The sequence below is a fragment of the Solea senegalensis genome, linkage group LG14, assembly GCF_019176455.1.
Source record: "Solea senegalensis isolate Sse05_10M linkage group LG14, IFAPA_SoseM_1, whole genome shotgun sequence".
Lineage (NCBI taxonomy): Eukaryota > Metazoa > Chordata > Actinopteri > Pleuronectiformes > Soleidae > Solea > Solea senegalensis.
The window spans coordinates 4,583,178-4,604,940 of NC_058034.1; the positions used below are offsets into that span (position 1 = coordinate 4,583,178).

The 21,763-nt window shown below is 41.0% G+C and overlaps 1 protein-coding gene across 1 annotated transcript; it reads left to right on the forward strand.

Moving 5' to 3' along the window:
• Window positions 1–890: 890 nt before the first annotated feature.
• On the forward strand, window positions 891–11,567 carry rgmd (RGM domain family, member D). The gene is made up of 4 exons (XM_044044793.1): window positions 891–943; window positions 3,937–4,085; window positions 7,682–8,193; window positions 9,947–11,567. Exons 1-4 carry the CDS (start codon window positions 906–908, stop codon window positions 10,628–10,630), a joined length of 1,383 nt encoding a protein of 460 aa, XP_043900728.1. The 5' UTR covers window positions 891–905; the 3' UTR covers window positions 10,631–11,567.
• The last annotated feature ends 10,196 nt before the right edge of the window (window positions 11,568–21,763 follow it).

The window sequence follows — 21,763 nt, forward strand, 5'->3', positions numbered from 1 at the left end:
CTTGAACTGGTCCTGTTGTCAGGCTTCTACCAGACCACAGTACGTTAGACCTAATAACAAAAACAAGCATCCCCGTATGGAGCTGGTCCCACAGTGTGAGGACCTTAATGAGGAACATGTGGAGCTGCCCAGACACACAGTCAGAGGAAACCCAATCCCTCAGCCCCTCTTTTTCTCCCCCTTCCTCCTCCCTTCCCCCCTCGCTGCCATTCTTTCTCTCTCACTCTCTCTTGCTTCACTCTCCACATTTTCTGCTTGAAGTTTTAACGATTAAGCACCACATTTGGTGCCTTAGCTCTTCTCTGTGTTTCTGCCAGATATTTTGAGTATTTGTACAAAACAACAGATCCTTCCCCTTCTCTTTCTGAGATTGATAAAAAACAGTTCTGATTTTTTTTTGGGGTTTATTGCACCAAAACAAGTGACCCACTGTCAGCAGAAGAAATATGTCTTTCTTGTTTTTATACCTGACATAGACTCGTGTAGTCCACCATCGCCTCAGTTTTTTTGTTTTTTTTTTAGCGCTAGTAGTGTATACATATTTGCTGGGTCATGCAATGCAATATGCTTATAAGGAAATGTGGGAAGAAAGAAGTCTTTCTCCACCCATCAAGCTTGACGGGCTGTCTTGGAGTTTCTTACATGCGCTGAATTCATCTCTACGCTCCACCTGGATCAATTAAATGTTTGCTTCAGTGGTCATCAGGACCACGGTGTGGAACTACAGGTCATTTACTAGACAGCAGCTTATTGATTGAAACTGTGTCTCTTTGTTGTATAACAACACATTAAGTACACAGATGTGTGTATTTCTACCCCTGCTGCTAAAACTGAGCATTTCTCCTCTTCAGCTGCTATTAACTGAATTAAACAATGTGTTGTTGTTGTTTTTCTTTTCTCAGGAAATGCCATCAGTTTCTGCTGAAGACAAACACTGGAACAGGTGAGACACGCATGTTGCTTTAGCATTATCAACACCGGCAGCAGACGCTCTCCCTTCAACACTGTGCCACTGTCCTGTCTGCAAGTTGTCACAAGTACTACGAAGTGTAACCTGTTTGCAGGCAGGGATTTAAATGTGACCATAAAGTAGAGCCGTAAAGCACATCAACTGACCGAGTCTCCAAAATTAGCTGAACAAACAGAGTAAGGTAGAGCCCTCTGGGGGGATAAACTTGGCACAGTGGATCAAGTGTGACAGAGGCCCTTCTGGCAGCACAGAACAATCCAAACGTTCCACTTGGGTTGAGCTGTCTTCGTTTCCCCCTCTACTATATATATATATATATATATATATGTATTATATCAGCCCCACATCAACATGGGCTTGTGAAGACCTTTCACAAGACTGACAGGCCACCTGAATCACACAATTGTGTGGCCAGAGGAGCCTGCATGTGTATAGAAAAACCAGTGATCCAATAACTGCCTGGGTTCACTTCTCTCTCATAAAGTCAGGAAGGAGGCGGAGAGGAAGACCCACAGCTATACAACCCAAATGTTCCAGCTGCACCAAGACAAAGCCTTAACTTTCAAATCTGATTTGAGAAACTACACACAAATATTCACTGTTGCTTTTCTTCTTGCAAAGATTTAACTGAGTAATTGGCTGGTGCATTAAAATTCTTCACTAGCATGGCTCAAAAAGCTGCACAGTGTGTCTCATGCGAAAAGGTGGTGAGTCCATGTATGTGCCTTGCAGATGGTCTGGCCTCACAGCAGCTGTGCAAATGAAAGACAGAGTGTCGGGGAAGGAGTGCAGGAGACGGAAAGTTGGCCACAAAAGGAAAAGAGTAACACACAAGTTGCTAACTGAAAATGTAATGGAAAAATCAATAGCACACCAAGAATCGCTGAGAGAAAATGATCCAGTCCTAGTATTTTTCTCTGAGTTTTTACTGGTAAACATTTGACGTCTAAACCAGGAAAGACTTACATTACTTAGCTGAATTTACTGACCCAAGTTTAAAGAGATAGTTCAGGTTTTTTAGTTCATCAGACTCTGAGAACCAGCCTGCGACACGGACGCTCACTCTCACTGAAAACATGGCTGCCATCAATGACACAAAGAAAACACAACATTTAGCCTCTTACCAAAAGTCTTACCTAATAAAACATTTGTCTGATAAAGTCCATGAGACTCAAAAAACACCAGCCTTTTACATCATGACACACAGGAGTTGCTGATCAACTGCTCTTTCTATCAGTAAATTCAAATGTGTTATTTTGTGTCTTTGGTATTTGAAACCCTTCATTTAAATGTACCTGTGTGACACAATTTACTAAATGAGGTGTTGGGATAAAGCAGAGGACATATACACAGGTTTAGATTTTACTACGTAAGACCTTTGTTAAGTGGCTAAAATCAATGTCCATGGTTTCAGTCAGAGCCATGTCTCCCAGAGACAGCAGCTCAGCAAAGTCAATGTTGACAATGTGTCAATATCTCATGCAACCACACTTCAAAAACCCTTAACTATCCATTCAAATACTATTTGTTCTAATCAAGAGAGCCCCACATTAAAGGTTATCTCTGTTTGCGCTCTCATTACTTCAGGATAATACCAACAATCTGGGTAATTAAACAGTCTATATTTAACATATTCGCTAGATAAAGTAAACCTGTTAGTTTCCACTCGCAGTTGTCAATCAAACTCCATTTTTAAGTCTGGGGTGAGAAAACAACAGGTGAGAAAATCCTGCTTAATGCTGAAAATACATAAACATTTGTTCTGGGGAGGAGGGGAAGTCACAGAAGACAGATGTCCCTGCAGTGCTTTGTAGTGCAAGTTCTTCAGATAAAGGCTACAGCCACACTACTCCATTTTCTTTAATTATACCTCAGTTCTGCAGATATCCCTGTTGTTCATAATACCGTTTGAGAGTTCCAAAATACAGAGAAGTTTTTTTTTGCATATACTAATAAAGTTATAGATGAGTGTATGAACCTGGATATTTTCATTTAACTCCATCCCTAGATCATTTCCCTAGATTTTTAATAGGGCCAGGAAAGTAGAATGACCTCCTTTAGATGGATAATAATAATCATAAAATGTTGTTATTTTAAAATGTCAATTGTGTAGTGCTGTGTTCACAATGAACACAACACAAATTTGTCACGCAACAAGTTTACATACAGAGTCAATGCAGTGGCACGACTTTTACTCACTTGATTTATGACACCAGTAAACATTTTCCTGAGAATTTAATGGTCCCAATCACTGGTTTTAGGTCTTCTTCAGTAGCACATGGTGTCAGTTTTGCAAAATATATTCCCAGTGAGAAGGAAAAACAAAAAAAAAAAAAAAAAAACATGGCACGTATAAGTGTGTGGCTGTAAGTGAAACACTTCTGGTTGCAAAACTGTCATGGCACTGGTCAAATCACAAATCTTGAAACTTCACAGTTGAAGATGCTTTTGCAATTGTTTATATATAGTCTATGTTCAAAGGTGACAAAACTCATAATTTAGTTTTATATTACAAAGCAATTATACACGTGTACCAACATACTTATGGCTTATATAGTCAATGTATGCCCCTTCTACATAATTGGACCTTTACACTTAGACTTTTAAACACAACCTTACAGTTTAACCTCAGCAGTAAACAGGTTGTATACTTTATACTAGCCCAGATAGTAACACACAGTTGTGCAAATTGAGACACAAAGAAAAAAATGTTTTCGTGACAATTAAGTTTTCAAACCGCCCCAATACTGTTGTTGAGGACTCTCTCGTCCCTTCAGTAATTGCCATTACGTGTAAATATCAAGTGGTTAGTGAATAATTAGTCTTTCATTGGCTCAGCCATCACCTCTGGGCCCAGACTACACTCTAGTCCCCTCCCTCGTAGAGCCGCCCTGAAGACTGGGGCCCCTTTTTGAATGACAGCGCTTGGGGAAGAAGACGAAATTTTTTGTGTGATTTCCCCACAGCCGCAGCGTCGATGAGAAGCAGTCGAGGAACTCCATTCTAACTGAATGGATTGGTATGGGGAGAAGCGGACCTCAAATCACGGCTAAGCGGCAGCTTTGGGACTGTGTAACGATCACCATGGTTTTACTTTCGCTGCTGTTTCGACCAGGTAAGGTTTTTTTTTTTTTAAAAATGTCCAATCCGTGCTCCTTCACTTGTCCTGCATGCAAAAGTTGTGGTGTGTCCCGGAATGGAGGTGGAGTTGGGGAGAGGGGAGAGAAGAAAGTTGTTTTCTTGAAATTTACTCATTAAAGTTGATTTTGCGGAAGGATTTTAAAGCTTGTATCGCATGCGCCGTGGTGTTTTTTTTTTTTAAATGCATATTTTGTTTTAAAGTTGGACAAATGGTCGCGTTTGTGGGGAAGTTTCCCCATCCATAGCGGGGACAAAGTAAAGTACTGTTGCTGCTCCGGAGTGTCCCAGCCGCCCGTCTCCGCTCGCTGTTAGCTAAGCAGCACGAGTTGCCTCCATTTACGGAGTTTTTCGCGTTACCCATTTAAAACAGCACCGTAGACACTGCACAGTTCGACACACATATTTTTTAACAACTAACACGAATTAACCAAACCCACGCTACGCTGCTGCTGCCCTTTTTTGCCATGTTGCTGTGTTGAAGTTACGGGTTAGCACTGTTAGCATAGCCCGCTAGCAACTGGTGTTAAGTACCTGCGACCTAAAGAAAAAACACGGCGCTTTTCTTGTGTTGTTTTATTTCGTTTTCTAAAGCCGCAAAACACAACTCACACTTGTAATGTACACGCAATGGCCGCTTTTATACATAGTTTGGATATTTTGAGCGTTTGTGAGAAGTAACAAGACCTCGGTTATTTCCCACACTTCATGCTTCATTTATTTACTTTGTTAGCTACCATGCAAGGGGGTCCCACTTTTTTGGCCTCTGAACATGTTGGTCTGGGACCAGACAAAAGTTTGCCAAACCATAGAAAACAGCAGGTTTTTGTTAACACCAGAATGCGAGTATATTAAATGTGTTGCAATGTGTCAATATGTTGAGATTTCTTCACCGAACAGTTATTATTACACTTGTGTTATTTCGTAATTAGTAAAATTGTGTGCTCACTCACATAAGATCTTTCCCAAGATCAATTGTGACTTTATTCGCAATGCATGTCATGACATGAGCAAATAGCTAAATATGTTGGATTATTCTTACTGCCATCTCTGTAACATCCACTTCTACAAAATATAACTTTGATAAATTAATCACAACTTCTTATTTTTGTTATTATAAACATAAAAATGTACAACACACAACTCCTAAATAAATGGCTAGATGAACATCTGCAAATGTATTTGGCAGCCTCAACCCTAACTTAGTCTCAATTTATTATTTATAGTTATAATTATCACAAATTTAGTGAACACTGAAGGAACTCAAAGAATTGTGGTTTTATAGTTAGTTACAAATCTGAGGTAAAGGGAAAACATTTATGTTTTATAGCACAAAGTGTGTTTATACAATGCATAATCATACCAGTATCAGGTTTAGTGAAACTTAATTGTTTTTATACTCACCAGCCACTTAATTAGGTACACAAGACACTTAATAAAGGCACTCAGTGTAGTCATCTGCTGTGAAGTTTAACATGTTTGTGTGTTTAGAGATGATCTTTGCATACTGTGACTGCAACAAGTGGTTATTTGAGTCTCTGTTGCTTTTGTATCATTTCAAAAAAAGTTTTGATTTGTAGGATCATTCTCTGTAAAAACATAAGGTGGTTGTGCATGAAAATCCCAGTTGTAGGTTGCTGGTGCCAGACTCCTGCCCCATTTTGACACTTGGTTTGAGCTTCAGCAGGTCATTTTGACCATGTCCACGTGTCAACATGCATCTTCTACCATGTGATTAGCTGCTGATATGTTTGCATTAATTGAAATTGAACACATTTACCTAATTAAGTGGCTAGTGAGAGTGTATTGTGATAAGTATTTGTTTTATAACATAGCCATGTATGGGTTATCTTGTGACATCTCTATTAGTGCAGTATTTGTGTGCAATGCAATTTGTTAGGTTTCAGCTTAACCATGCTATAATAAAGAAATCAATCCGGACAATACATAAGTAAATCACTGTATGTCTTTCAGCACATCTTGAGGTCCCCAGATCTCTTTTATTGTTTTGGTACTTTGTAATAACTTTTTGAAACACTAGTTTTCTCACAAACTTTTTTCTGATGGCATAAAATGTTGCCCGGACATCATTTAAATCTAGGCTAACTTAACAAAGCTATATGTACCATACATAATGGATTATTAGAATAAAACATGGCTCTAAACAGTGGGTGTTTTTCACTTCATTCTCTCTATCTTGAATCGACTTATCAAAAATGTGCTATTACCATTCCTGTTTATGTGGTCAGTTTGTTTCCCCTGTTTCCGTTTTCATGTTCACCACATGGTGCTCACACTTGTTGGTAGTTTACAGAGTGCTGGAGTAAAAAGAAACTTTTGGGAAATGGCTGGCAGTTGATGACAGCAGTTGTCAAAAGTGTCAATCACAGAGGACCTGGTGACCTTGCTGCAAGATGTGGGCGCCCTATTGGAATTCAGAGGAGAGATGTAAAATGCCTCTAACTTGACCTCTCGTACTCCATCTCACTTTTATCAGGAGTGGAGATGAAGTCCAGCATCTGGGAGATCCATAAATCATCTGTCCACCCCCCCCTTAGGGAATCAGATGTATGTGTAGGCAAAGAAATGATTCAAAACATATTCATGTGCACTGGGTGAGAGATCTCCATGCTCGTCTTGTCATGTTTGTTCGGGATGATTTGAGATGTGATGCAGTTTAGAAGTAAACAATAATCCTCTGTTGCAATAAAGGGAGCAGTCTTTTACAAGTGGTCCCAGTCTTGCAGTAGAGGTGATGTATGTGTTGTGGATGCTGGCAGATGTTGATCTGCCGTCTGTTGAAAATGGAAAATGAAATCCAGCCCAGTCAGCAAATGAAACGTCCCACCCAATACACAACTGAAATAAACTTGATGAATATCCTCTCTCTTATGTCCCACTGAGTTTGTCTCATTTCTTTGTTTTGCTTCACAACACATATCCCACTTGTGAGTCATAACTTAGCCCTAAGACCCAGAATTGGGACCCAAATATCACGTGATGTGTTTGACCAGCGTCCAGTTTGGACCCCGAGTTGCCGAACAAGCGTGAATCTTAGTGATATTCCTCTTGAAGTTAGCTCCCTCTGTACACCTAGCCCTGCTGTGCCATATAGTGTAACTTAATGGACTTCAATTACCTTGGCAACAGCCAAACCACATTCAACACCCCCAGGCAGACTAACACAGGTTGGTTTCCTCCTACAGTGAGGAAACATGCTATTTCTGTGAGGACGGGTTGGGGGAAATAAGGTTTGACTGACTCTGGAGCGCAGTCTCGGATCACAGCCTCATGAGCTCATGCAGTTTGGGTTTTAATGACTCTCTGGATTGAGATAAACTTGACAGTGGAAATGTTTTGAATGTGCTTGCTCATGTACTGAGCTGAAGTAATTTATCTGTAAAAGAAGGTGGATTTTTAGGTTAGACTTGAAAAAGTTTAATTTAAGTTTGGTCAGTATCACTTTCATAGAGATGGAGGAGAAATTCCATCAGAACACACGCGTTCATAGATCACATGTACTGTAGGTGTTGCTGTACAAAATGTTAATTTTCACTCTTCTTTTTTTTTCAGCTCACTGCCAGCAGTGTCGGATCCAGCGCTGCAATGCGGAGTACGTGTCATCTACCTCACCCTCTAGTGGTCTACAGGAGGACGTGTCCCTGGATGTTGACTACTGCATTGCCTTGCGGGCTTACGCCCTGTGCACCCGGCGACAGGCACGCAGCTGCAGGGGAGACTTGGTTTACCATTCAGCCGTCTTCCGTATTAAGGAGCTTTTCTCTCAGCACAATTGCTCCAGTGACGGGCCCACTTCCTCCGCCAAGGTCCCCAGCACGTCCCGGCCGGCCGTGTCGGAACTGTGTGACTATGAGAATCGGGTCCTCGCGTCAGGCTCAGCCGGTCAGCAGAAGAAATACGCTCACTGTGGATTATTCGGAGACCCGCATCTACGGACTTTCAGAGACGAGTTTCAGACCTGCAAGGTGGAAGGGGCGTGGCCTCTTATCGACAACCGCTTCCTGTCTGTGCAGGTGACAAATGTGCCTGTTGTCCTTGGCTCCAGTGCCACAGCAACCAGCAAGGTAAGGATGGGTTCGGAGCAGGGAAAAAAAACGCAAAAAAAAATTTGCAACCATTGTTAAGCTATTGAGTTTTTTTGAGTATGTTTTTAGGATTAAATAGTTTCATTTATTCACACGTCCTCAGTAAAAGCTACAGAAAAGTGGCAAAAATTAACTGCACTCGTCTTTTATAGCTTTATAGCAGATTCATACTGTCGGTTTCCTCTATAGTTTAGAGTTTGCGGTGAGATAAGCATCCAGTCTGACTTGGTTTCTGTTTTTTAACACGTGATCTTAATGCATTGTGAGCGAAAAAGTGGCACTTTTGTCAAAACCACCACCTTTACATGTGCATATTAGTAAACGATGCAAACATTCTACCAAGTGTGATTCTGCTGTATTCTGCCTATATGCTACAGAGTACTCACTCGTGAGCTCAAGTGTTGCCATAAAGTATCAAACATGTGAAGTTAATCGTCATTCCACGGTGCCTCTCGAGCCTCCAGCATTCCTCATGTCTTGGAGCTCTTCAGATCTGTGAGGGGAAAAGAGGAGGGAGTCCTTCAGCGGTGTTGAATCACAGACATGCTTGAGTGCTTTACCTTTAACACATGGGTGGTCATATGGTAGTGATTAACGCTCACTCAAACATTTTCCTCCACCACCACGATCTGGAATGTTTTTTTCACCCCTCTGGTCAAATAATTAACGGGGCCGCTTTTTGTGTAAATATGGAATAATGTGGAAAAATAAGGGAATAATTGGGACAGCAGTTGTTAATTAGAAAGGCAGGCCTTCCCTCCTCTAAATGTTGTCATTGTTGAAACATTTATATGTCATTTGGTATTAAAACTCTATGTAGTATTTAATGTTATCTATAGAAATGCTCATACAAATGGGTACAAAAAGCAGCTTTTTCATAAATATTAGATGATTTGTTTCTGACTGTTACTTTTTCCAAACTTGAGCTTTATAACAGAATAATCTGTGATATGTCATCAGGGATTCCATTCCACAGTTGTGAAGGCACTTAAAGTCTAACCTGGAGTGCGGGTGTACAGTGTGTCTGTGCCAACACTCACATGGACCCATCATGTTTTCATAGTTGTTTTTAACAGCCAGACGTAAGACAGGAAATCATCCATCATAATACAGTATCCCCGCAAGTGTAAACGTAACCACAGCCACTGATTTGTCGAGATGTTTTTGAAGAAACAAGAGGTCCGGCCCCAATTTTTCAAAGCTCAGCTGGAATACAGATCATGTGAGCTCTGCCAGTGGGGAAGTGATGGAAGATGCACAGAGAATTAATGTGGTTTTGAAAACTGTTGGTTTGATCCAGAATTCAAGGACACAAGAGTTATTGCTGTTGTTTTACTGTTGAGTGTTTTTTTCTTTTTTAAAAAGGAATGTGTCAGAAATTATGGCTGATTACAGAGACCGTGCATTGACTTATTGCAGCTTCTCTGACGTTGGTTACAAAGCACCACCAAGATCAGGAATACCAGATTATTCATTAATTGTGTTGGGATTACACCAGAGAAAATCCCTGTCATTGGCAGGGAAAAATAGCCAGAGAGGTTCATGAACAAACCACAACCTTTTAGTGGTTTCCTACTGCCACCTTGTGGCTGTAATTGCTATTGCACTTATGAATTCATACGTTGATTCCAGTTTCTACTTGTAAACGTGTGACATTTATTATTATGTATGGACACATTTTCAAACAAAATTGTGTCTTGATATGACTTTAGCATTGATCTTTTTGTTACAGATAACAGTCATCTTCAAGTCCTACCACGGCTGTACAGATCAGAAGGTGTACCAAGCCACTACTGAGGATTTGCCATTGGCTTTTCAGGACGGGACTCGCAGAGGCGGCGAGAGCGGCAGCTTGGCCATCTCAGAGCGAGGCGGCTCTGGAGTGGGCCGCCAGGTGAAGATTCAGGCCCGCTACATCGGCACTTCCATCATCATTAGGCGCGTGGGCAGCTACCTGACCTTTGCCATCCGTATGCCGGAGGAGAACCTGGACTTTTCAGAGGACAATGGCGGCCTGCAGCTGTGTCTGCACGGATGCCCACGTAACGAGCTCATCAAAGAGCACAGGCTGGGCCGTCAAAGCCAGCAGCCGCGTCTGCAGGGCACCAACACAGAGCTGGGTCCTCTGCGGCCGCCGCACCAGGTCTACACGGTGGAGCGGGCCGCAGCGAAGTGCAGAGAGACTCTGCAGGTGGAGGACGTGTACTTTCATTCCTGTGTGTTTGACTTGCTGACCACCGGAGACCCCGAGTTCTCCATGGCAGCCTACGGCGCTCTGGAGGACTTGAAGGCGCTGCCGCCCAGTAAACTGAGGCAGAACCCCAGGACAACTCGTCTTTTTAATCAAGGAGTGTCACACGTGTCGGCTCACAGCCCTTTGTTCGCACTCTTATTCCTCATTCTGCTGCTTTTGTAAAAAAAAAAAAAAAGAAAAAATATAAATGATTATTAAAGAGAAACATGGAGGCAACCAGAACGTGGAAGCATCACCAGCTTGAGGAAAGAGTGATTATAGCTCAGACGTATATACTTGGTTTGTTTTTTGGTTGTTTTTTGTTTTGTTTTTAAATCATTGAATGTGTTTGTCATTTGAAGGATTCCATACTCAAAAAAATTACTTTTGTTCCCTCATTACTTCTTCTGTGGATTAATACACGGATCGCAACCTTTTTGAAGAAACAGAAAATGTGTATAGTCGCGTGGTTTGAGTCATTATCACAGGTTTACTGTTATTCGGTTTACTTTGGTCTCTGAAAAGGTAAAACTCTTACTGACCTCAAGGTGGATGAACAGAATTGAGTTGTTTTAATTGTAAATATTTCATGTTTTTAATTGAGAAAATGTACAACATTCAAAATCTCCACTATGTATGAGGCTCCATATAACTTCATGTAAAGATGGCTTTTAGGTCCTACATAATCAAGTACTATCAATAGCACTTTCAGCAAGTTTTGTGCATTTAAGTGTTGTTTCTTTGTCAGTTACAAGTTATTTCAGAAATCGGCATGCTAAATACACAGGATCCAACAACTCTATGTAAAAACTACCTATCCATGATAACAAGTGTCTGTGTGATGTTGTCAGCAGTTCTCATCTTCTGTGAAACACTCCTCTTCAAGCTGTTTAGCTTCCAGTTTTAAAGGTTTAACAAAAAAAAAAAACCTTCACAAATCTTTATATAATAATATATTAAGAGAGTGTATATATGTGTTTTATATTGTGTACATTTGACTGTGTATAGTTGTTGTACCTGTAATATGTTTTACATTTGTGTTAGGTTATTTTGAGACTTTGTAAGAAAAGTAAATATGTGTTGTATCTGTAATTTTCTGTATTAAAGTGTTGAAACTTCAGACCAAGTACTGCTCTCTTCTTTCTTTTCTTGGGAACATTTTTACTGAAATATAAAAAAAAAAAAAATGTGAAAATATATATAGTGATACTTTTACATGGATGGCAATATCCTGATATTTACCAGATTAACATGTCAACAACTCAGAATCAGTACCAATCAAATTAAGACATGTCATACATTCTGTTTTTTGCTGCATTATTTAGACGTATTCCTCCTATTGGAGTTTTCATCGCTGAGTCATAATCAAATATAGAGCTGTTTATCGAGTATTTTTCTCAATTGCTGTTTAGTTGTCAAGTCCTAAAATGGATGAGAAATAATGAAAAATGGCCAGACCTCAAAAAGATGACATCCCTACATGTTTTGCTTTGTCCATAAACCAGTTTACTGTCATAGAGGAACAGATTCATATTGTAGAATTTATGATCTGCATAACAAAACATAATGAAAGCAATATTCTAGTTGCCACTAATTTAATCGTGGGGGGGGGGCATTTTATTCAGAATTAGTTAGACAGTTTACTGGTGTCCATGTTGAGCATAATAATGGACAGCAACATTCTGATATTAATCAGATTAAGACAATCGGCTGAATATTTTCTGATTACCTCACTCAGAAAAGGGAATATTTAGTCACATTATGTAGACATGTCTTGTCTGTCAGACTAGGTTCTTCAACATGTAAACAAATACAATGAAATATTACTGTATATTAGCTACATGTGTAAATATCAACATCATTATTTTACATTATCATAAGTCGTTGTTCTGTCTCACACAATCCAAAGTGACCGAGTGAAGACGTTTCCTCGCGCTGTGGCTGTAATACTGCTTGTGTCCTGGTGGGGTCCTCAGTCTGTAAGCTGTGACATCTCAATAGCATGCAGACAGTTTTGACAGGCTGGCTGTGTAGCTGTAGGGATCCTCAGTATGTTCTCAGTCCCCTGTGTAAATGTTGCCTCTGAGTGCTGAGCTGGCTGCTGGCTTTGCTTTTGTCTGTCAGAACACTGCATGGCTCCAAATAGGATTTAGTCTGCGGTTAACACCAGGTTAGAGTCAACAACAGGCACACGGCGCTCATGCAGTGGACAAAGAGACGGATGTGATCAGGGTTTATTGTTATTAAAAATGCAATGAAGAAAGCTGCTTATGACGACAATAAGGAGGAACACTGTGATGCGAGTGGGTGTAGTGCTGTCGCACTTCCTCTCTCCATGTTCCACTTGTTCAAAGAGAAACTCTGAGTGAGCTCTGAGGTTTGGAGACAAATGAGTCAAAAGGACTGGACAGAGTAGAGAAGGGATGGAGAGACGTATCGGTACTTCTTCCTACTCTGTCCATTACGTGTCAAAGGTAAAGAGTGGAATGTTTTTTTCACTCTGCAACATTTACACATTTAAAAATCTATTGTTAAATACACGGCAAGTTGATTCCAGTGTTTTAGCTTAATCGAGAAAGAGAAAGTAAATTAGAAGTATTTATATCACAGATGAATGCTGTGATTACTTCATTGACTTAGTCAATTAAATGCTGAAATATACTGAACATGTCCGTCACTATGTTTAGACGAGGGGTTGAAAACCTTAAGATATTCAGTTTATTAAATTGCGGAGGCTTTAATGAGGTAAAGTTGACGTTTTCGATTGAAAAATGATTGAGTTTTCTGTTGATTAGTTTATCGCTTGATCTGCTCGCTGCAGAACCACTGAACTAGTAACCAACAACCAGTAAATCAAAGATACACATCGATGCAGTTGTCAAAGGGGACATTTGCTGTATGTTTGGTGCTAATACATAGTATCTTTAGCTTTACAGTAAAAGCACACAGTGTTTGTGTTGTGCTGTAAAACAAAGCCACAAAGCTTCAGGCCTCATCTTGATTCATGTGACCCACTGAAGTACAGATGCAAGACAACACTGTCACACACACACACACTAGTTTCAGCCAGTGTTTGAATCACCAAGTGAGAGGCAGAGTTGACTCATCTGAGCCAGCAAGTCTGAGTCTGAATTAAGATGAAAGATGGACTCCAGTGCTCCACTTAGAGCCTGACACACTCATATTAAGTACAAACATCTCTAGTTTGAGTTTATTCTACTGTGTAGTCAGTAAACTGTGCTGTAGCAGGTCTTGTTGCCTCTATGAGCTCACTGAACACAACTGAAGGAACATTAATACACCACTGCATACGCACACACACACACACACACATAAACACAACAAACTCAAACACTCAAGGGTTTTGTTCTGGCCTCCATGACTCATGTGTTCCACACACTTTCTGCCTAAAGTGCTTCAAAACATCTCTCTCTTGCATGTGCAGCCATCAGTCTCTCGCAAGGTCCAGCACACTTCTGCTTTTAAAGGGAGGCAGTGATTACATACAAGCACCAGCTGGGGCAATCAGCTCACCTGCAACTGCCTTCATGAGCCGTATCTCCACACCTCCACCTCCACCTCCATCTCCATCTCCATCTGCCGACCACACTCACCTCGACATAGACTGTGTGATCCAGGGCGTTCCTTTGTCCTCGACGACCACTGTCCTGCATGTTTGAGATGTTTCCCCCTGCTCCAACACACCTGATTCAAATGAATGGTCGTTACCAGGCTTCTGCAGAGCTTGTGGTCGAGCTGACTATTTGAATCAGGTGTGTTGGAGCAGGGAAACATCTAAAACATGGCAGTGGGTCTCGAGGACCAGGATTGAGAGACACTGCTTTCGTGCTGGGGGTTGTCAGATAATCATGGCACTTTTCCACTACATAGTTCTGGCACGGTTGTTTCACAGTTAGTACCTGGTACTTTTTCAGTCACTGATTGGTCAGAGTGTCGTTACTGGAAGAGTCATGACACAAGAACGAAAGCCTAACTGTAGATCAATTAAAAATACCCCAAACGTACGTTAATCTAGCAACATTTAGCAAGGAAAATGTCTAAAATCTCAAAACTCAACAGAGGTGTGGTGTATTTAGCCACAGCACTGCTGAAAGCCGGCGATCGTGAGCCGAATCACGACCGCGTCCACTGCATTTCAGTTCAGTGACTGTGTCATGGAGGAAGTACTGAACGAATCTGTCAACAATTCAGTACATTGAAAACAACTGTCACTAGTTTGTGTGTGTGTGTGTGTGTGTCACACAGTCAGCAGTTTCATGAAGCCGTGCTACGTTGACTCCGCCCACACTGAGGATGTACCAGAGTAATGGAAAACGATACCAAACGACTCTACTCGGTGAGCCGTGCCGAGTAGAACCGTGCTGGAACTGCACATGTTCTGATCCAAGTCTGAGTCGTTCGTGCACATGTCAAAATGTCTATTATGTTTTCAAAATCAGGACGCGCGCACACACACACACACACACACACACACACACTGCAGGTTTCTGTGTCCTGCACCAGATTCACAAACATGTTGGACAAAAGCAGCTGTCAAACACCCTGGTGTCACCTCGTCTGTTTTCCTCTAAATGGCAACATCATTTACATAATTGACATCATGTTCTATTAAAGAAGATCTGAGACAATAAAGTCCTCAGGAAAACGTTTACTGGTGTTATAAATCATGTGAGAAGTAGGTTTATTTTGCCATAGACCTCCATTGAAACTGTGTTTGCTTATTGCAACTAGAGGAGTCGCCCCCTGGTGGCTATTCAATATATTCTTACTTCCTAGTTGGTCTCAACCAGCAAACTGAAAGCCTGTGTCCACAACACTGTTTATATACAGTCCATATGGTGCCAGTGTTCTATTATTACTTTATTACATGTAAGATCTCCAGAGCGAGTGAGATTTATTGTAACTTTGGTCAAACTTTTTTAAAATGTCGACACTCAGATTAAGGAATATGCAAAATCTTCAACACTTTGCAGGAAATTACTGTTCCAGCCTCTTTGAGACATCCTGTCTTGACTTTCCCATGTAAACAAGGACAATTACCAAGCTAATGAGTTGAGGAAAAAAAATGCTTGAGTGATTGATACTTTCAAAGGAGAAATTAATTTGATATTAATAGAGCACTTGGCAAGATAAATAGATAGCGGTATGTCAGTCCTCTCCCTGATTGATAATGGATGGACTGATGGCTGTTTTAATGCTGGATGTTACCCAAGATTTAAATGACGGGGCCTTGATGAGATGATGTAAAAGTCTGATTCTGATATTTAAAAAGAGATTATTACAAGGAAAACAAGTTGCTTTTTTAGCAGTTTACTCAATTTATTGATGCTAAATGAAGCGCAGGATGTAAACGCATCCTTTCCTGCCTACAATTTCACACGTAGCTTTCCTAAACGACCACCTTGCGTCGTTCCCCGCACTTCCTGGCGACTCCTGAGACCCCCGCGCCCTCTCTCGCTGACGCAAGCTGCTTAATGATGCATTCAGGGTCTGATTGTTGCGCCGAGCAGAAGACATGCAGCATATACACACATTACACCCTGTTACACGGGTCACTGCTGAAGAACAAAGAGCGAGAAGTTACTCCTCATCTCGAGGATTTTCTCTGTGTGTGTGTGTGTGTGTGTGTGTGATTGTTGGACGACTCTATATAGTCACAGCTCTCTCACACCACACACTCTCTCATACCTGACCAACTCAATCTCTCTGCATCAACTCAGTAATCAGAGTGACAGCATCTCACCCACTGGCTCGCTGCAGAATGGGCACTGACCTACATATCAAATCATACGCTCCTGGCCGCTATGATAGGACTTTTGTAGGGAGAGTGACACAGTGTGATGAGCAGGCCTTTGATGGTAAACACCTCTCATCCTCTGGGTTTCCTCTCCTTTCATACAGTATGTATTTTATACATAAGACACCACATCTGAGGATGAACCCTGCGAGCTGGGAGTTCCTGCCGTCTCAGCAGCGTTTCCTCTGCTACTGTAACAGTAAAGAACAGCTGTGAACACCTGGCTGTCTCACTGTGTATTTTTATTAACGAGACCATGTCACCAAACTTTTAACAAATGGGCCCCAGCACCACGACGCCCCGAAGAACCCAGCTCGGAAATTAAGCATCTGCATCATAAATCTTGGAAAGTTACAATAATTTGCAATTCACTCCCTCATCAAAGGCAATATTACCCTAATTTATTATCTCCCTGCACGAGGGGCGCGCAAAGGCTGTGGAGATAAGAGTTTATCAGGAGGGGGATTGATTTTCATTAACTGATTGTAATAAAGATGAACTGCGTGCGGCGCACACTGACCAAGAGCCACACTTTATTGTAATTGGGACAATTTATTTTATGAGCAAGTGGCACTACCTTTCTTGTCCCACACGTTCGTCTTTCTTTTCTCGCTCTCTCTCTCTCGTGTTGTGCTGCTTCTGTGGCCAAAGAGAGTGTTTTGATGTACGAAGATGATAATTACAAGGTGCAGAAGCAAGTCAAGAGCATCATACTCAGCCTCGGGCGCTGAGGCAATTAAACAGCTCTGTAAACTCCAGTGATATGTGATGCCTTCCTTACATTACAGCGCTCTGCTTGTCACAAGGACATTGTCACGCTGTCTTTTCTGTGACACCTGCTGATTCAGGATGTCTGATATATGACGGCGTTTGTCTTGGTCTTACCTTTCTGTCCGTCCCGAGTCACTGTGGCAGCGGTGCTGATTTATAACGTAGGTCACTCCTCCTCGACACATGTGCTGTCAATCACAATCAACTTCCACGAGAAAAAAGAATATAGAAAGAGAATATCACCGGGGATATTCTGTTTATATACATGTTAAAAAGTATCCACTGATTGTTTGTTGCCTCCCACCTGCTGGAGGTTGATTGTTGTGATTGACAGCACATGTGTCAAGTAGCACTGACCTACATTATGAGTCAGTACCAAAGTTATAATTGTTTGAAGGCCTGAAGGTCAATAGGTCATTACTTTAGAGTGTGCAAGGTCTTTTCTATGTATCGTCTTTGTGTCTCAGCGACTCAAAACTCAGCGACGTTGGTTGTTTTTCCGTTCCACAATGTTTCCATCTGCACACCGTTCATATTGCTTCTCTTTAAAGAGTGGTGGGCTACAGCCAATCTCGGCTGACACTGGGAGAGATATAGGATCCACCCTGGCCTGGTCACAAGGACAACATAAAGAGACAAACAATAATCCACACTGACAAGGGCAATTTGGAGCCTCACATTCATCCTAACCCCAATCTGTTTGTGGGAGGAAGCTGGGACGCCCAGTGAAAACCCACACAAACACAACAAGGACACACAAACTCCACACACACACACAGGCCAAACCAGGATTCCAACCAAGAAGCTTCCTGTGGTGAGGCAGCACCATCTTAATTTTGGTGTGTAAATCAGCAGAAACTGAATAGATTAAATGAAGTTTTCATTCATTTATTATCACCTTAAAAAAGAAATGTTTGTACAGTAGCACACAGACAAATGAAACACTGGCTCTATGACTGGCTGTTGTGCTGCCTGATTTAGAACAATGTGGGTGTTCTTTTTTCGACTGTCATGTGACCTGCTCACACGGTGAATCCCTACATCCTCACAGTGACAGATTAGAAACACTATCCTTCTTTTATTGGATGGAATCATTACATTTTCCACTAAATGATGCATCCAGAGGTTGAATATCATTTTAAAGGAGACTTGCGTAAAAAAAATTGGACCACATTCGGAACGAACATGTACCCAATCGTTCTTTAAAAGGCAAACGGAAACCAACCGTGACATCAGATTCCTGTCCCCCTTTTTTTATTAATCCAGAATAGATCATATTTAGATGGGAAGGTGCAGCTGGACAGGCAGATCACCATTATGTCATATTAGCTGTTAATGACATCATAGCCATACCCTGAAGCATGCCCTATAGTTTATTGTCATTTGTGTTCTAAACGAGACCATCATTTACAAAAATGGACATCATGCTGTACTGAATAAGACCTGAAACTAGTGATTGAGACCAGGAAAATGTTTACTGATGTTATAAATCAAGGGAGAATGAGGGCAATTTTCTAAGAGATTTACATAAAAAAAAAAAAAAAAAAAAAAACAGTGGTGTCGCCCCCTCATGGCTGACGTTTCACCTCCAACATCTCTTTGGCCTGTGGTTCAACATCTTGTTTGGCATCAGTAGAAACAAACAAACAAACAAACAAACAAAAAAAAAACCATCCAGTTTGATTTTTTTATTGTAAAATTGGAAAAAAGGAGAGAAAGAGAGAAAAGCCCCAATAAGCATTTCATTTTTGATACATATCTTTATCTTACCATAACCATAACAGAAAAAGTAAAATGAATGAACAAATAAATAAAATAAGAATATAAATAAATAAATAAATAAATAAATAAACATCAAGTTACACACTTGAGCTGATAATTAAATATAAAATTATGAAATCATTAATGATTAATATTAAGTAATCTAAGCAGCAAGTATTAAGAAATTTTAACATGGGTGGGGGAGGGGTTTGGTTTCTCAGGCTAATACAGAACACATAGTTATTTTTTTCAAAATAATATTTTTGACTTTTTTTTTCTTCATATTTTTTTTTTATAAAGATACTGCTTTTCCCTGTCAGTGAATCCATGCTGTACTGACGCCGCCACAAAAAAACAGGTGGAGCTCTCCTTTAAAAATAAATAAATAAATAAATAAATAAATAAATATAGAGAAAGGGAAACAATACAACCTGTAAACAGCATTTTCTCTGCCAAGTTCAAAGAATAGTACTGAGATTTCTCTTTTGGCGCCCTGTGTGTCAGTGAAGTCCACTCCACAGACTCATTACTGCTGTTTATGTGTTGTTTGTTCGTTTGTTTGTGCTGAGAAACCAGAACATTAACATCTTTATAATGCGACCGCCCCCCCCACAAAACCCCCACCCCCCGCCCACCCCTCCATTTCAAAATCTTCCCCATATTAACCCAAAGAAAGGTCCTGTGCTGATTTTCCATAATATACAGATTTCATATTTATAATAAGCTACCGTCCTTAGCATTCAAACCATATACAGAACCATATCGTTAATACAAGTAGTACCATAGTCATAATCTTTAACCCCCCATTGAGCATGCTCAGAGACTGAAAGGGCACCGTGGTAGGATGACGACAATTAAATAAAGAAATAAAAATGGAAGCAAAAGTGAAAACAATGTCTTGATGAATTCCTTCCTTGTTCTTTAGTTGTTGTTGGAATACAAAAAGAATCTAACTCTAATTCAATCATTTCATTACTTTGTTGTCGTCCTGCAGCAGATACAGTATGTACAGTGTGTTATGTACGAGCTGCTCCTTGAAACACACTCAGCTGCAAACTCAATCAGGTCGGAAACTGTTTCCGTCCACGGGACTTTGCTATTTTTTTTTTTTTTTCTTGGCAGATTGAAATTAATTCGACATCTTTTCAAACTCATTAGATTTCGACCACGGCTGACATCTTTAATTTGCATTAACCAAGCTTGTGAAGGCCAAATTTAATTTGCTGTTAATAATTAAAAAAAAAAAAAAAATCTCCACTAGAAATCCCATAAGAAATATTTGAGGTGGGTTTGTAAGTGAATGTATCACAGTTTTCTAAAGCAGCAGAGAGTGAATGTAACTCACTGACAAATCTCCCCTTTTCACTCAAGAAACTATCATTATTATTATTATTATTATTATACCTCAAATGAGCCCCCTCCCTACACCTTTGTAATACAACCCAAACTCAAATATTTCATTCAGCTAAAGGACGTTTCCTGAAAATGAACCCATGAGTAAGTTATCTTAGAGTTTCAAGGAATCTGGCACACATATAAGGTCTGATAATCAGTGGATATGCTTTGCATAATTTGGCAATTCATAATGAGAAAAGGCATTTCCACGAACTTTCTTCTCACAACATTTCAATATACGTGGGTGAAACCTACCCTCTGTATTTATACCCATGTCCGTGTCACGCTGGAAATAAATGAGGGGACACATCATCGGGACATGCACAGTCATTGTGTGATCACATCTGCAGCCACGTGTCCTGGAAACTCAACTTTGTGTGGACGGGGGACACGAAGCGAGCGCTGTGATTAGACGACTGAAGCACTGATGCAACTCAAGTTTGGGGGGCGATGATGAGTCCTGAGGGACAAGCTGCTTCACAGAGCAAACGGACTGCATGACGAACAATGTGGATGGAAAACATCTTTTCAAAAGAAAAGAGTGAACGTGAACTCAAGTGTGGATTGAAATGAAAACGGCCAATCGGGCAATTCAACAACCTGATAGAAAACACAAAAAAAGAAAACCAGATTTCATCTCGGACGTCTTGTGTCTCCTGGTGACAGCGTCGCTTCAATGTGACACAGGTTTAGTTAATTAATCATGTCTGATACGGTGCGATGGGTCGTGACCGCGCTGTATAGGAGCCACGTGTGATCGGCGCTAATGGTAAGCTGTCGTCTTGTTGAAGCAGCAGCAGCTGTAGCGGCTACACTTACAGCCCTGCAGCTGTCTAATTGATGGATCATTTTGCTCTTAATTTGACCTCCTAAGGCGGGTAATGCCAGGCTGTTCCTCACCATGTACAAGCTCTTACTGTGCTATTACAACCTTTAGGAGAGAGAGAGAAAAAAAACAGCTGCTCTTCGCGGAAGAACTTGTACAATCTACTGTAAACAATGCAGACAGATTCTGTTCTCAGCCTGGTTAAACTCTCCACATTTCACTTTAATTGGGATAATGATATAGATTTAAAGCTGCAGTGCGAAACCTTAAACGCCTCTGTCAAGCAATACTATCAGACCTGACTGAGGGAGCATTTGTGTGTATACACCTGCAGCGCATCAAACTGCCAAACAACCAGCAGAATTCACTTTTGTAATGTCGCCGTTGCCTCCTTCTCGCTTCACGTCCAAAACAAACCATTTCCTGTGTGCAGCGCGGGAACGTTGCCAGGCAACGCGAGATCTAGCCGCCGTGGCACCGATAAATATAGAGTGATGTGGAGCTCATAGGCTTAATCAGCATTGTGTGAACTCCTCTTGCGACTGGTTCGAGTCTACGCGACACTCGTTAATATTTCAAAGTTACACACTGCAGCTTTAAGCGCCTTCACCCTGTCACACGGGGGTGCAAATGAATGCCCCCGCCGAGGGTATAGGAGCGAGTGAGAATGAGAGAGAGCGAGAGAAAAGACTCTGAGAGAAGAATGAACTCTGTCACTCAGTCAATTCATTCAAAATGCCAATGT